The sequence below is a fragment of the Ranitomeya variabilis genome, chromosome 7, assembly GCF_051348905.1.
Source record: "Ranitomeya variabilis isolate aRanVar5 chromosome 7, aRanVar5.hap1, whole genome shotgun sequence".
In the NCBI taxonomy this organism is placed as follows: Eukaryota; Metazoa; Chordata; class Amphibia; order Anura; family Dendrobatidae; genus Ranitomeya; species Ranitomeya variabilis.
In genome coordinates, this window is record NC_135238.1 from 206,190,521 (window position 1) to 206,206,149 (window position 15,629).

At 44.4% G+C, this 15,629-nt stretch overlaps 2 protein-coding genes across 5 annotated transcripts in view; one reads left to right on the top strand and one right to left on the bottom strand.

Annotated features, from left to right (window-relative positions):
* Nucleotides 1-4,063, bottom strand: PHOSPHO2 (phosphatase, orphan 2). 3 transcript variants are annotated; one of them, XM_077272756.1, is made up of 2 exons: nucleotides 3,880-4,063; nucleotides 1-2,063 (listed from the first exon to the last, which is right to left on the bottom strand). In XM_077272756.1, exon 2 carries the CDS (start codon nucleotides 2,038-2,040, stop codon nucleotides 1,324-1,326), a length of 717 nt encoding a protein of 238 aa, XP_077128871.1. In that variant the 5' UTR covers nucleotides 2,041-2,063; nucleotides 3,880-4,063; the 3' UTR covers nucleotides 1-1,323. The 3 variants fall into 3 exon arrangements, with proteins under 3 accessions (XP_077128871.1, XP_077128869.1, XP_077128870.1); XM_077272754.1 differs by having other exon boundaries at nucleotides 3,854-4,010; XM_077272755.1 differs by having other exon boundaries at nucleotides 3,738-3,887.
* The window catches only part of CFAP210 (cilia and flagella associated protein 210), a 25,006-nt gene continuing 12,739 nt past the window's right edge, over nucleotides 3,363-15,629 (top strand). The window contains exons 1-4 of one of the 2 annotated variants that reach the window (XM_077272753.1): nucleotides 3,363-3,488; nucleotides 5,838-6,052; nucleotides 6,235-6,408; nucleotides 7,813-8,018. In XM_077272753.1, the coding sequence (XP_077128868.1) occupies nucleotides 5,858-6,052; nucleotides 6,235-6,408; nucleotides 7,813-8,018 (575 nt within the window). In that variant the 5' untranslated portion in view covers nucleotides 3,363-3,488; nucleotides 5,838-5,857. Of the gene's footprint in view, nucleotides 3,489-4,058; nucleotides 4,280-5,837; nucleotides 6,053-6,234; nucleotides 6,409-7,812; nucleotides 8,019-15,629 lie in introns of those variants that run through there. The other variant, XM_077272752.1, reaches the window with a different exon arrangement.

Consider the following 15,629-nt stretch of genomic DNA (forward strand, 5'->3'; position numbering starts at 1 on the left):
AGTAAAAAAACAAAAAAGCAAAACACCAGGTGGAGAGATAACCGTCTGTAGAAACATCAAGTCATATTTTCTCATTAGTAACCTTAGAAAACTCTCCATCTTTTAGCCAAGATATGGTGTAAAAACATTTACGAGCCAGCGTATGAAATAACAATGGTTAAGTCTTCTTAAAGGGAGTCTGTCAGCAGATTGTTGCTATGTCAGCATGATGTAGGGGCTGAGACCCTGATTCCAATGACATATCACTTACTCAGCTGTATGTTTCCGTTTCAGTAAAAGTGTTATCAGCAGAAATTATCACTAAAGGACTATTTTTCTCATGCCATGTAGTCCTCCTGCTCTATGTAACCACGCCTCCATCAGTAATTAGCAGCTTTCTGTTAATGTGCAGTATACACAAAAAACATCAGTGGTATGGGCGGGGTTATACAGAGCTCAATATTCAGAGCTCTGCTAGATCTGCAGCAAAGAAAACTCTGATCCTATCACAACTGCTGCACCCAGTAAACTGACACATGACTGGAATCAAGGTCTCTGTCCCTACACTGTGCTGCCCTCAGATTACATAGCAAAAAAAAAACAACTGGTGACAGATTCCCTTTAAGAATGTGTCATACCCAGTGGTGTACCATCCACGGAGACAGGCCATGAATAAGATATGGGGCCTATAAGTTTGGGGATCCCATCTTCTCGCCAGCATTTAAAGACTTCTATGTATGGCAGAAGTCGGGAGAGTTTGTACGGAATGGGCTCACAGGTGCCGGCTATTTTACACATCAGATGCTGATATTGGAGATAACTCTTTAACCCCTTGGATGTCAGGATGAAAAGCGACCATGGCATCTAAATCGTCAGACCCCCATTAAGTTAATGGCAGTAGGGGGTCCATGGAGGCGGGTGACCATTGGCCGAAACCTGAAGCGTAGCGTAATTGGATGCCCGTTCACCACTTGGACAATCCTTATCCGACTGGGTGGTCCTAATCTGATGTGCATGGCCACTTTTTGCCATGATTTGAGGCTATCCCATTGACATCCAGTACCACATTAGGGATATCTTTAAAAACATGCCCCATCGAGGCTAGCTGAGGAACAATCGTGATATCATTTGGCTTGAAAAATCTTTTTGTATCGCATCGAATCTCTAAAGTGCGGAAGAAAAAAAACACTGAAACAGAACCTCAGCGCTAGACCTGAAAACCCAACTATTGTGTAAAGGATCATTAGGAAACACATTTATTGACATTTAGGATAAATAGATCAATAAAAGTATATAAAACACCGCTACGATCTACACGGATCTGTCTTATCTCACGGCAGAAGCTTATCCTTCCAGCAAGCGCTTCAGATGAGACAAGATCTCGGCCCCAGTTGACCAGACGCTAATCGAAGAATCAATGAGCTCTATCTCCTTGGCAATTTTCTTCTGTAACGTGTAGCCCTCCCTAGGCATGGCGATGTCACCCTTCTTCAGGAAGGTTACAGGGCAGAGGTCATTGCTGCCATCCCCGATGTAAACTATTCTCGAGTAGTCCACTCCACTGGACATCTGCTTGGCCACAAACTCTTCCAACACTTTTTTCTTGCACAGGTTCGTCGGGCAGGTTGCACAATGGTGGACGTGGAAATTCTGCACCGTGAGGTTCCCCAAACGGTCGAAGGTTGCGGGGTTCGTGAACACCTGATCAAAAACCTTGTTCACGTCGGCGTGGGTGAGAATCCAATCAATGAAGATCGTATTGGAATCGGAAATGATGATGCAATCAAAACGATCCTTGTTTTGGCCGATGAAGTGAAGGAGCTCCGTCATCCCGGGAGTGTAGGGTATGGCGATCATGATTCTCTTCATGTCATCCTCTCGAATTCCCTGTTCTCCTAAGTAGCTGAAAATCCGACCCATGTACTCTGTCCATTTCCCCTTCTCGTAGGAGTTTTGTAATCGGCGCGGGAGCTTCTTATCTGGGGCGCACTGGACAATCCACGTGTCGCTGTTATCATTCACAATCGTGTGGTCAAAGTCAAACACCAGGAGGATCTTCATGCCCGCAGGACGATGGTCGTCACCTAAGGAGAAGAATGGTTGAAGACTGTTAGCGATTTCCTCGTTTGTGTTATCGATGGAGCAGGAAATATTGGGGCATTTACGAATTCTGTCCCATAGTTGTAAGGTGCAATCTTACACTAGAAAGGTAGAAAATGCACCAAATGTGGCCAGTTTGATAAATCTGGTGCATCTTACTTTCCACCACCTATTAGTTGGATCACTTTGTGCCCATTGTTGTGCCCTTTCCCTTTCAACAGTTATTCCCATCTTTATTGATAGGTATAATGATAGAGTGTTTATAAAAACCCCTCTCTCCTGATAATTAAAGGGTTTATCCAAAACTTATTTTTAAGCACATAGTAAAAATAAAAAGACAAATAAAAAGCAGGCAGGTAGTTGCTAACAGAGTCAACTAGCTGCCTGTTCTACCCGATGCCTGTGCAAAGCGGTTATTTGTAGGCTCCTGCTGGCGATTCAGCTGCTCCATCTCAACAGAGCAGCTCTTCCTCTTCTGGGCTGCTCTGTTAATGGGGTGTGACTGGTGACGTCATGCTGAGTGACAGCTGGCTCCGCGCAGTTAGGCAGAGGGGAGCCAGCTGTCAATCAGCATGACGTCAGCAGTCATGCCCCCATTGACAGAGCAGAAGAAAAGTTGCTGCTCTGTCAATGAGATGTCAGTGTTAGCCCCTGAGTCGCCAGCAGTAGTGGTCTGCAACAGCTCTGTGGCGGCGGAGCACCTACCTGCCGGTTAGTTTTTAGGCCCACAGTTAAAAAAAAAAAAAAGGTCTTGGGATTAATTCTTCATCTTTTTTTGTTTCCGATGGGACCGGCCAGTCTAGCAGTGGTGTCCAAACATGTGCAGTGCTTACAAACTGTTCAATCGAGCTTGTACGCGCGGTCCTGAAGCTGGCCAGACAGGTGGACGGCTTGCTTAGCTCCAGATCACGGCCATCCTCAGTCCTACTGCGCTCCTCCGATTCTGCAGAGGCAAAGCATTGTTCAATAATGCCGCTAGTCCGAACTGTCAGTGAAGCAGCAGGGCTCACCCTCTGAGCGTGCAGGAAGCTGCGAGGCTAGGGAGTGCTGCGCTCCTGCTTCATAGCATGGGACTATCCCTTTAGCCCGATCAGGATTTTCGAGGGCGCTCTGGTATATCTGGTGGAGGAACAGGTAAATAATGACAAAAAAAAAGGTCTCTTAAAGGGGTTGTCCCGTCTTCGTTGACAAGAGTGCACATCTGTCTCACGGCTCCTGCTTGATTGACAGTTGAGACCAGCAGCCATATGGTGACACCAGCAGAGAGGCCAGTGACAGCGCCGCTCCGATCTATAGGGAAGAGCTTGTAAGCACTGCTCATGCTCGCACGCTGCTGCTAGTCTGCAGAGGTGGCCGGTAACCTTGGCAATGAGATGTAAACAATAGAATAATCCCCGTTACTGAGAACGGTGAGGATTTTTAGTAACAAGTAAATGGCAGTCGCTTCTTTTTTCATGAACTTTGACATTTGGTTTTGTTGCATTTTCCGGGTCACATTGTAGATGGAGAACACAAGAAATGACTGACGAGCACTACAGCTGAGGGTCCCTAATGACAACCCCCAACATATCCTCAGCCCAGTGCGTGATGGGAGCTGTCATTCCCCCCGGGACGCCTCCGTCTGCAGCCATAGGGATCAGTAGGGATCATGCACTTACTATGACTGCACACAGCTCCCTGCTGACATGGATGAGCCCTCCCGTCCGCACTAGTCGGCTCCTCGGCCGGTGTAAAGGTCTGTCCGCCGCCGCAGGCTATTTATTACTTATCTTACCCTTAGACACAATCTGCTTACAGCACCTTGCAGCGCTTGTGCGATTGGTCCGCGGTCTCATTGACGTCAGCAACATCCGGTAGCCATCTTTGATGAGGGCGAAGGTCCAAAAGCGGCGGCGGTTAGGGATGTTTTTAACGAGCTGTGGAAATAACATCGATATGTAGAAATAAAGAACAGCAAGAGTCCTCAGTACACCCGGACATGCGCAGTGGAGGACAGCGGACGGAAAAGGACGCCCATACTTTCACGTCCGCTTCCGGTTTGGTAACTAGGCAACGAAAAGTTACAAGTCCTGCTGGTTGCCCGGCAACGTGAGAACGCGGCAGCCCCGTACAGTGGAGGTGAAGAAGATGATGATGGCTGCGGCGCCCGTCCCTGTGGTCCGGCACGGCCGGAGGAAGGGGTCCAGCAGGAAGCAGACAGGTAACCGGGGGAAGAGGCAGCGCCATTGTTAACAGGGAACGTACTGGATACAATGGTAACAAACCCTCAGCTGCGGTCAGAACAAGATATTTAGAAAGTGATCAACTGATGTCATGGTTTTTTTTTTTTTTCGGAATCAGTCAATGGAAGAGATCCCTTTAACCCCTTCAGGAGCAGCAATTTCCAATTTTTTAAATTTTTCATTCTGAGATTCATAACTTTTTTATATATCTCCGTCAGCACCGCCGCACGAGGGCTTTTTTTTTTTTTTCTTTAAGTGGATGTTGTAGTTTTAAACAACACCATTTATTTTACCATCTATTGTACCGAAAAAAAAAAAATCCAAGTGTGGAGAAATAGTGAAATGTTTGCAATTCCCACACTGCTTTTTATGGGCTTTATTTTTACGCTGTTTATTGTGTGGTAGAAGTAGTGACGGTAATGGGATTCTCCGGTCCAGACCAGACTTGTATAGTTTCTTATATATATTGCTAGATAACAATTCTGAACTTTGTTATAAACTTTGTAACTTTTTTATTTTTCCGTCCATGGAGCGGAGTGATGGCCTTTTTTTCTCATGTCGAACAGTCGTATTTTTTGATACGATATTTTGATTGTTTTTTATTTACCTTTTTTGGGGAGGAGCAATGAGCGAAAAACAGCAATTACGTTTTCTTTTTATGTTCTTCGCTGTATTTGTTGATTCAATAGTTTCATAGATCAGACTGTTACAGACTCATCTGCTTCATATAGGATTTATTATTTTTTTATCACCTATTTTTGAGACATTTTTAAAACATGTTTTATTCCGCTTGACTTATTGTTTAGTCCTCAGGAGACTTGCTCTGTGTAGTGCAATACTTCAGTACAGGCCTGGTTGGCCTTTATAGATGCACCAAGATGGCGACAATGGGGGTGTTCAGAAGGCCCCTGGCTTCTATAATAATACTTCACCACCCCATGATTACGTGACTGGTGTGGGAGACGATACTGGTGCCCCCTCTGTACCACCATACACAAACCATATGCAGCACGTTACTCACAAAATATCCCACTGACCCGCTCCTTATAATTGTCTCAATTATGGATTTTTTTTTTAGGCAAAAATCCCAAATTTAAACCTCTGTTTCACACTAGCAGTTTCTTTAAGAAACAAACAAACAAATATGCTTTACATACCCTCCCCGGGTCCAGTCCTATATTGTCTACAGCTCCGATGTCAAGTCAGCAGCGCTGCAGCCAATCAGTGGCTCGTGCCATCAACTCTCCTGAGCCACTGAGCTCAGTTGTTATTAGCTGCCCACTGTCAACATTACATCAGCGCTGCAGACAATCACAGACATCGGGAGCAACGAGAGTGAGTAAAACATAGGGTTTTTTTGTTTGTTTTTTTAAACAAATTGCAGCCGAAAGATTATATATATATATATTTTTTTTTTTTGTATCTGGAAACCCTTTTAAAAAGTCCCATATCGCACACCATACATTTAGTCTAAACTTTAGTTATGATCTGAAATACTTTTATATATTTTATTTATTTTTTTAATTAAAATTGCAGCAGAAAGATTACCAGGAAACATGGCAGATGCAGCAGATACAACTGTAGATCTCCGGGAAGTTACCGTTCTTCCGAGGGCAGAGTGGGAGCGTATAACCAACCATGGGAATTCTCTGGAGAAAAAGGCAAGGAAAGTTTATGAAGAAAGGAAAGAAAGGGAAGACTTACATCTACGATCGAAGGAATTGGTGAAGAACTGGACCAACACTATATCTGTGAGTAGATCGGCTGATGATGCCGCGTCCGCATTCACCGCTGATACGTTTCTTCACATAGGCAAAATCGGTCATTAACCATAACGACCCCTTTAATAAATTTGGCATATGACACATTGAGTTAAGTAAGATGACAAAGTTTTTTAAATATTTGTTTTTCTGAAAATATAACTTTCTCACAGGGTTTAAGGAGGGAAAAACTACAAGCAAAGAAACTGCGGGAGGAGAAAGAAGAGGAGGAGAAGAAAAGGATCGATTTAGAGGAGGCCCAGTGCCAAGCCGAAAAGAGGAGACAAGCCATAGAGGACGCCAGAGTCAAGCAATACAATCAGAGTGATAAAGTGAAGACCTTCCACGTACGTCGGCCATCGCTGCCATAGACGTCTCATTATTCCAGCTGCCTTGGTTTGACTCTCTATTATATTGCCGCCATCCTTATTTATTGCTACAATGCATCTAAATGATAGAAATAGCCTTTTTGCAAATAGTCTTTACTTAGGATAGAAGAATCCTAAAATTTTAGAACTATGGATCCCACCCCTTCATAAAAATAAAATAAAGTATTGCATTATGTAGTATAAGTGATCAAATAATTGCAGGATCAAGTCCCACAGCGGGACCCAAAAAATAGTGTAAAAAGTACCGTAGCTAAGAAAAGCATAAAAATAAATTAAAGTCGCCCCCCAATTCCCTATAGAAATTGAATGCCATAAAGCAAATAAAAAATTCCAAAATTGCCTTTTTTTCTTTGCATCTCTGCCAAAAAATGCAATAAAAAAGCGCTAAAAACGTATGTACCCCAAAATGGCAATAATATAATCTACGTCACGCAAAATACAAGCTCCAAAATAGCGACACAAACTGAAATTTTTTTTTTTAATTAAAAAAAAAAACTATATAAGTAGCATCACCATAATTGTATTGACATGAAGAATTTTTACTGCACGATGAGCACTGGAAAAGAAAGACCCCCAAAAAACAAAGGCTGAATTGTGGGGTTTTTTTTACCATTTCATCCAACTTAGATTTTTTTTTCCTGTTTTTCAGTGTTTTCTATATAGTGAAGTGAATGGTGTCATTCAAAATTAGAGCTTATGACGATGTAGAGACAAAAATTGAAAAAAAAAATGTTATGTCACTTGCAAGAAGGAGAGGGAAAAAAGAAAGCGCAAAAACTAAACTTTGTCCGGTCATAAACAGGGTCAAAGCGATCCTGTTTCCACATTCCACATTACCAACTGCATACAATATAAAATAGATGTTAGACTTAATGAGGCTGGTGTACGTATTATAAAAAAAACCATGTCGGGATGGCTGTAGAATCCAGAATCAGACCGGTCATTGAGCTCCTTGTCTGCAAATGCATTGTGCAATTCGTAGCTCATAAAATGCTTGTTTAAACATCAAGCAAGAAAACATTACAAAAAAAGATTATACGGCCATTTTGAAATGTATTTTCACGGTAAGTCCTCCAGCCTCATCTGGTCTAAAATCTATTTGATCATTTATTCAGTTCGTATTGTGAAATCTGGTGACGGATCCATTCACGGAGGCAGGAAATCTGTAAGATGGTCACAATCTAGTGAAAACTAAAGGACAGCTAGCCAGTAGAGGATCCGGGGACAAGGGCAGGCATTTGTGTGACCTAATAGAGGAACTTTTATTTATGTGACAACCCCTTTAAGAGCTCTGAGTCGTTATAAGTAAGGTAATCAGCAGCACGAGTCTCACTAGGCATTGTGTTATTATTATTATTACAGAGCGCGCTGCTGCTTACTGAAGTCCTCAGAGAACGAGATGCCCAGATGGAGCTGAGGAATAAACGCATGAGTATGAACAGCAGGCAAGACACGGACGCCTTGGCCAAGATGCAGAGGGAATTGGAGGAAACTGTTTATTCTGACCAGCAGAAGGCGCTGCAGAGGTCGACTAAGCGGAAGAATAATGCAAGCGATCTTCTGAAGCAGTATGTGAAGGTTTCCTCTATGACACTTCGGGTCCTTCAGACGTCCGTGGTCATCGGTCCGATCTCGGGTCACAATGCGCGGACTGGCCGCACACCTCCGACCACAAGCGTGACGACATCTTCATATATTTCTATGCACATGGCACGCTCGGGGTTGGGAGATGAGCGGCCAGTCCGCGCATTGTGATCCGAGATCGGACCGATGATCACAGACGTCATGAGGCAGATTGTATCTATGTTTTGTACCCAAATATATTTATTTCTAGCTGTATGTACAGAATGGACGAATGCTTCCAGAAACAGAAGTGTTAATAATTTATTTCTCTATGATTTCATTGGGGGACGCAGGAAACCATCGGTGTAAGCTGCTGTCACTAGGAGGATGGCCTTTAACAAAAAGCAAGGGGAATTAACAAAAGAGAAAACTAAATCAGATCAATATTTGGTGGCCGCCCTTTACCTTCCAAACAGCATCAGTTCTTCTAGGTACTTGTACTTAAACACAATTTTTGGAGAAACTCGGCCGGGAGATTGTTCCAAACATCTTGAAGAACAAACCACAGATCTTCTGAATGTGTAAATCCTTCATGTGATCTCAGACAGACTGGATGATGTGAGATCAGGGCTTCGTGGGGTTATACCATCACTTCCAGGACTCCATGTTCTTCTTCTTTAGGCTATGTTCCCACGATGAGTACTTGGCGAGCTTTCCTGCACGTATTCGGTAAATTAGGTTACTTGCAGGGTTTTCTCCATTACGATCTTAATGCTACGGTTTTCTGTTTCTCTTTTTGGTACGTCATGTTTTAAATAAAGCTGTTTGTTGGTATTTGGCTTTGACAAGAGTTTAGTCATACAATCCGCACCTGGCTGTATGTGTTTTTGGTGCATTTTTCCGTGTTTTTTTTTTACCTGTGGATTTTAAGCATCTAATGCAATTCTATGGGGAATGTGTGCACATAAAACTCAGCGTACCCGCAAGAGAAATTGACATATTGGGGATTTGAAACCCGCACCGCAGGTCAGTTTTCGCTGCGTAAAAGAAAGCGCAGAGGGCCAAAGATTTCTATAAATCCCATCTACTTTGCTGGAACTGTAAGGGTATGTGTCCACGTTCAGGAAACGCTGCGTTTTTGACGCAGCGCTGAGCCGCAGCGTCAAAAACGCAGCGTCCAGATGTTATAGCATAGTGGAGGGGATTTAATGAAATCCCGTCTCCACTGTGCATTAAAAAACGCATGCGTTTTTCCCGCAAAAACGCACATGCGTTGCGTTTTTCCAGTACGCAGCATGTTGCTACAATGAGCAAAACACGCCGGAACACCGCAGGTGACCTGCCAGTGACCTCAGGTGCAGTTTTGGTCAGGATTTTACCTGCATAAAATCCTGACCAAAGCCTGAAGCAAACCTGAACGTGGACATATACCCTAAGATACCGCGTTTTTGCTTAGCGAAAATACACAGCGTCAAAAACTCATCATGGGAATTTAGCCTTCAGATGAACATAGTGCTTGACATTGGCTTTATATTCAGGGTTGTTTTGCTGCTGTAGACAATCAGACGCCTCCTTGATGGTGCTGTATGATGGATAAGTATCTGCCAGTCACCATTAATCCTGACTAAATACTGGCAGCTACTTATCCATCATGTCATATCATCAGGGAGGCGTCTGTTTGGCTCCAAATTTATTCTGCAGCAGAATAAAGACCTTCCAAAAAAAAGAGATATTGTCATTAGGATCCATTCTTCAGTGTGAGGCCTCATTCACACGTCCGATTTTCTTGTACGAGTGTCCATGGTTTTTATGAATAACACATGTCTTTGATAGTCTATGGGGCCACTCACATGTCCGTGATTTTTCGCCAACCAAGCAATCCGTGGAAAATTGCAGAGACATGTCCAATTTTGCAAGTCTATGGGTCCGGCTGTCACATTGGAGGTGGAGATACTTCTTTTTTTTTTTCTCCACATATGAGAAAAGCTGAGGACACTCAACCTCCCTCTGATCAAAATAATCGCTCCGTTTTTCTTGTACGTGAGAAAAACACCGGATTACGTACCGGTAATGCTCTTTTATAGAGCCACGACAGCACCCACTGAGAGAGGGGATCCGCCCCTAGGAACAGGAAACCCTACGGAGAGATAAAAGGGGCGGTCCCCTCGCTCCCACAGTTTGGGTTACAGAGATTGAGAGGAACCGCCCAACAGTTTTAGTAGGCAATTCTATATTATCATTTTATCTTAATTACGTATATTTACAAGAACCAATCACCCTTAATAGTGCTCATATGCAAACTAATATATAAGGGAGGGAAGTGAAGGGGTGCTGTCGTGGCTCTATAAAAGAGCATTACCGGTACGTAATCCGGTGTTTTCTCTTCGCCACGACAGCACCCACTGAGAGACTTTCAGAGATAGTTATTTGGGGGGGATTATTGTGTTAAGAACTGATCTACCGAAAGACAAGTCAGATGAGGCAGATAGATCTAGTCTATAGTGACTATAGAAGGTAGTAGGAGAAGACCAGGTTGCGGCCTTACATATGAGATCTATTGGAACCTCTGCCCACTCAGCCCAAGATGATGCTATCGCCCGGGTGGAATGTGCCTTTACAGTCTCAGGTGGATCTTCCCCTTTAGACGAATAGGCCAGGTATATCGCCTCCCGAATCCATCGGGATAAGGAGCCTTTTGTAATACCAGCTCCTTTCCTTTGACCCTGGAAGGAAACAAAAAGAGCCCTGCTCTTCCTCCAGGCGCTAGTCCTGTCTAGATAAGTTATTACAGCCCTTCTCACATCTAAAGTATGGTACTTCTCCTCTTCCTGATTTGTAGGGTTATCATAGAAGGAAGGAAGAAGGATTTCTTGAGATCTATGAAATTTAGTACACATTTTAGGTAGGTAGGAAGGGTCTGTTTTCAGGACAATTCTATCTGGCAATATTGACATAAAGGGAGGATCTACTGATAGTGCCTGTATGTCACTTACCCTTCTTGCCGATACTAGAGCGACAAGAAGAGCAGTCTTGAGGGAGACGTGTTTAATATGAGCTGAGTGTAGAGGCTCAAACGGGTGACCTGTCAAGGCTTCAAGGACTAGATTAACATCCCAAGGAGGTAAGTGGGGAATTTGAACTGGTTCTGATCTCTGGCAGGCTGAAATAAATCTGGCTATCCACCTATCACCCGCAATGTTGTGACTATACTTGGCTCCTAGTGCAGAAACTTGTACTTTTAAGGTACTAACTGCAAGGCCTAAATCACGTCCTCTCTGGAGAAATTCGAGAATAATAGAGACCGGAATTTCATTTGACAGGGCTGATGGATAGAGGCTTAAGAATTTTTTCCACTCTTACATAGATAGATGTAGTGGATCTTTTTCTACTTAGCAATAAGGTATCAATTACTTTATCAGAGAAGCCTCTTAGTTTTAACAGCTGCCTCTCAAATTCCAGGCTGTCAACCGTAAACCCTTCACATGAGGGTGGTTGAAGGGCCCCTGGAAGAGAAGATCCTGATCCTCTGGGAGAATCCATGGATCCGAGATGGACATGGCTCTGAGCAGGGAGAACCATGGTCTCTTTGGCCAAAACGGGGCAATCAATATTATGTTCGCTCTGTCCTCCCTTATCTTCCTGATTACTGTTGGAAGAAGAATCAACGGAGGAAAGGCATATGCCTTCTGAAATGTCCATGGAACCTGGAGGGCATCGAGAACATCGGGGTTGTCGGTTCGGAACATTGAGGCGAATGTTTTTACCCGCCTGTTGTCTCTTGTAGCGAAGAGATCTATGTGGGGTATACCCTATTTCATGGTTATCATCTTGAATATCTGATGATTTAACACCCACTCCCCTTGGTGGAGGGTATGACGACTGAGAAAGTCCGCTTTTGAGTTGTCTACTCCTCGGACATGAAGAGCTGACAAGGACAGAAGATGATTCTCGGCTAGGGTTAGGATGTCTTCGGCTATAGACATGAGAGTGCCTGATCTTGTTCCCCCTTGATGATTGATGTAAGCCACTGATGTCATGTTGTCTGAGAGAACTCTGGTATGTGTTCCGTGTAGCTGCGGAAGGAATTCACATAGGGCATGATAGATGGCTTTTAGTTCTTTTTTATTAGACGAGTCGTCTGATTCCGTAACCGACCATAGCCCTTGGACTATCTGGTCCCTTAAATGTGCTCCCCAACCATTAGGACTGGCATCTGTAAATATTATGTTTGAGGGTTTAACCACCCAGGGAACCCCGCTAGTTAGATGATCCGGTTCTAGCCACCAGGTTAGGGATTGGATTACGTCACCGGAAAGGGAAATTTTACCGTCTAATTGTCCTTGTAATTTTATCTCCTCATGTAAAATTGCATACTGTAAACACCTTGAATGGAACTGAGCCCATGGAACAGCCGGTATACACGAAGTGAAGGAGCCAAGTAGGGACATGCCTTCCCGCAGGGATATTATAGGTTTATCTAATACAGACTGAACTTTATTTCTAACTGTTATATTTTTGTTTTCTGGGAGGAAACATTTCTGTTTTATAGAGTCTAATATAATCCCCAAAAATGTTTGCCGAGTTGTCGGGACTAGCCTAGATTTTTCCCAATTTATTAACCACCCTAATTTCTGCAAAGATGAAATTATATCACACAATCCTTGCTGACATGGTAGTGGGAAAATCCCCTTCACAAAGAGGTCGTCCAGGTATGGGATTATGAGGGTGTCTTTTGATCTTAGATATGACATTACCTCTGACATCAGTTTAGTGAACACCCTTGGAGCTATTGATAGTCCAAAGGGCATCGCTGTATACTGAAAATGTCGTATACACCCATTTAGTACAATCGCCACGCGGAGATATTGTTGATGTTCCTTAAAGATTGGTAGATGGTAATACGCATCTTTCAAGTCAAGAACCGCCATAAAGCAATGGGGAAACAGGAGTTTTATGGTGGACCGGATAGATTCCATTTTAAAGGTTTGATTTTCTAAGAAAGTGTTCAGCTTTTTAAGATTTATAATGGTTCTGAACGATCCATCAGGTTTTGGAATTAAAAATAAAGGGGAATAGAACCCTTTCCCCTCCTGAAGAAATGGAACCTCCACCAAAACTCCTTTTGACAGAAGATTCATTACTTCTTGTTCTAATGCCTCCTGTTGAGACGGCGATTTTAAAGAAGTCAATAGAAATGAGTCCGGAGGGACTCGGGCAAATTTTAACTTTAAACCAGAGGTGATGAGACTATTTGCCCACACGTTTGATGTTATTTTCCTCCATTGGTTTGAGAACGAGGACAATCTACCTCCCACAGGTAGATCTGCTCTAACGGGGTTTGTCTTCAGTTTTGAAAGGGCGCTTCCCAAAGAATGCACCCCTTTGTTTGGTATCTCTAGGGGTCCAGCGGTCTTGGTTCTTAAACTCTTTTCTTTTATTAAACACGGGCTTCCGGAACGCTCTCCTATAGGATGGAAGGTAATTATTATTAGGGAAGCCCTTCTTTCTCTCTCCCGCTTTAGTGAGGATTTCGTCCAGTTTGGTACCAAACAGGTACTCACCCTGACATGGGAGACCACATAATTTGGATTTCGTCTGGGGATCACCCTTCCAGCCCTTAAGCCACAGGGCTCTACGTGCTGCATTCGTGAGACCTGCCGACTTGGCTGCCAAGCGTATAGAGTCGGCAGATGAATCCGCCAGGAAGGCTGTAGCCCCTCTAATTAAGGGTATAGAGGACCTCAGTTTGTCTCTAGAAAGACCGCTTTTAAGTCCTTCCTCTAAGTCACTCAGCCAGACTAACATGGACCTAGCAGTGCATGTAGCAGAGATAGACGGCCTGAAGGCTCCCGTACATGACTCCCAGGCTCTTTTTAACAGAGAGTCGGCTTTACGGTCTAACGGGTCCTGTAATGAGCCTGAATCCTCTACAGGTAGCAAAGATTTTTTGGATGTGGATGCTACTGCAGCGTCTACCTTTGGCGCTTTTGTCCATGTTGAAAACTCTTCATCATTGAAGGGATAACGTCTTTTTGAGGATGGAGGTAATCCCCTTTGCCCCTGGCTTTCCCACTCTTTTTTGACTAAAGTTTTTATTGCTGCTATCACTGGAAAAGAGGGCCTCTTCTTTTCCGATAAACCGGCAAACATAATATCCTGCTGTGTTCTGGGGACTTTAGAATCCTCGATGCCCATGGTGTTACAAACGGACCTGACAAGGTTATCAATACTGTCAGTGGGAAAGCATGTATCCTGGTCCTCATCTGAGGAAACATATTCGTGGGAAGTATCAGAGTCTGCCTTCTCCATATCAGAAGATGGATCAGATATAGGGGATTCGTATCCTCTTTTACCCTTGGCACACGGTTCTTTATCAGAACTATGTAAGGCCTGTAATTCTTGTCTAATCATGAGTCTGATGTCCTCTGATTTAACTGAGGCTTCCTCCCGCAAGGTAGAATCAATACATGATTTACAAAGCCTCTTTTTGTAACTATCCGGGAGGGGCTTGAGACATAACGCACACTGTTTGTGCTTCGTTTTTTCAGTTTTCTTTCCCTATGGTGCATAGAAGGAGAGGGAACAATAGTCAGCCTATGAGGGTAGATGCACACTCACCCCAGTGAAGCTTTTACGGTACCAATTAACGAGGAGGAGACTGGGGCTGAGAACCGGCTTGGTCCGACTTTTTCCTAGAGGATCCGCACTGTTTAGAGCGACTGCTGCTGCCACGTGTACGTGGGGTAGCTGCGGTGTCTTCTACAGAAAGCATTGCAGGGTTCTGCGCTGAATCCATTGTGGACGCCGGAGCAATAGCACCGGCGTCCTTTTCATATGGGGGCCGCCATCTTCTTCCGGTTGAACTTGGAAGTGCTAACCACTTCCGGGTCGCGGCCATGCCTTATGCGCCTGCGCTGCCACCGGAATCAGCGCAGGTGCCGTCTGTCTCCTCCCTCACCCCGGAGGTTACCGCTATCCTCCCGGGGAAACAGTGGACCTCCACGCTGTCTGAGCGCTTACCTAGGTAAAGCGGCATCATACCTCGCGCTTGGTCCCGCAGACGTCTCCAGGTGGACTTCCATGAGCCAGCAACTCCAACAGTTCTGGCCTCACGGCGCCTGCCAGCAGAGGGGGGAAGCTGAGAAGAGAACCCCCGACGCTGCATCCAGCTCTGGAGCCCTTGCCGTCCTCTCAGGTAAACTGCGCAAGCGGCATCCAGGCTAGGCATCCTCTTCTCCGTGGATTTCCCATAGGAACAGGAAACCAAAACTGTGGGAGCGAGGGGGACCGCCCCTTTTATCTCTCCGTAGGGTTTCCTGTTCCTAGGGGTGGATCCCCTCTCTCAGTGGGTGCTGTCGTGGCGAAGAGAAAACTGACGTGTGAACGAGGCCTAAAGAAGAACATGAAGTCCGGTAGGTGTGCACGAAATCAGAAAACATCCATATTACTATTATAAAGGTTGTGTTCTTGCATCTTAGCACATACAAAACAAGACATTGAAAGAAAGAAGGGGAAGGGGGAATCAGCAGAGCCATGCGCCTGTACTACTATACAGAACACTCCATGTGCCGCCGCCGCGCGCTTCTTCCCCTAAATCGATACTATATATCACAGCC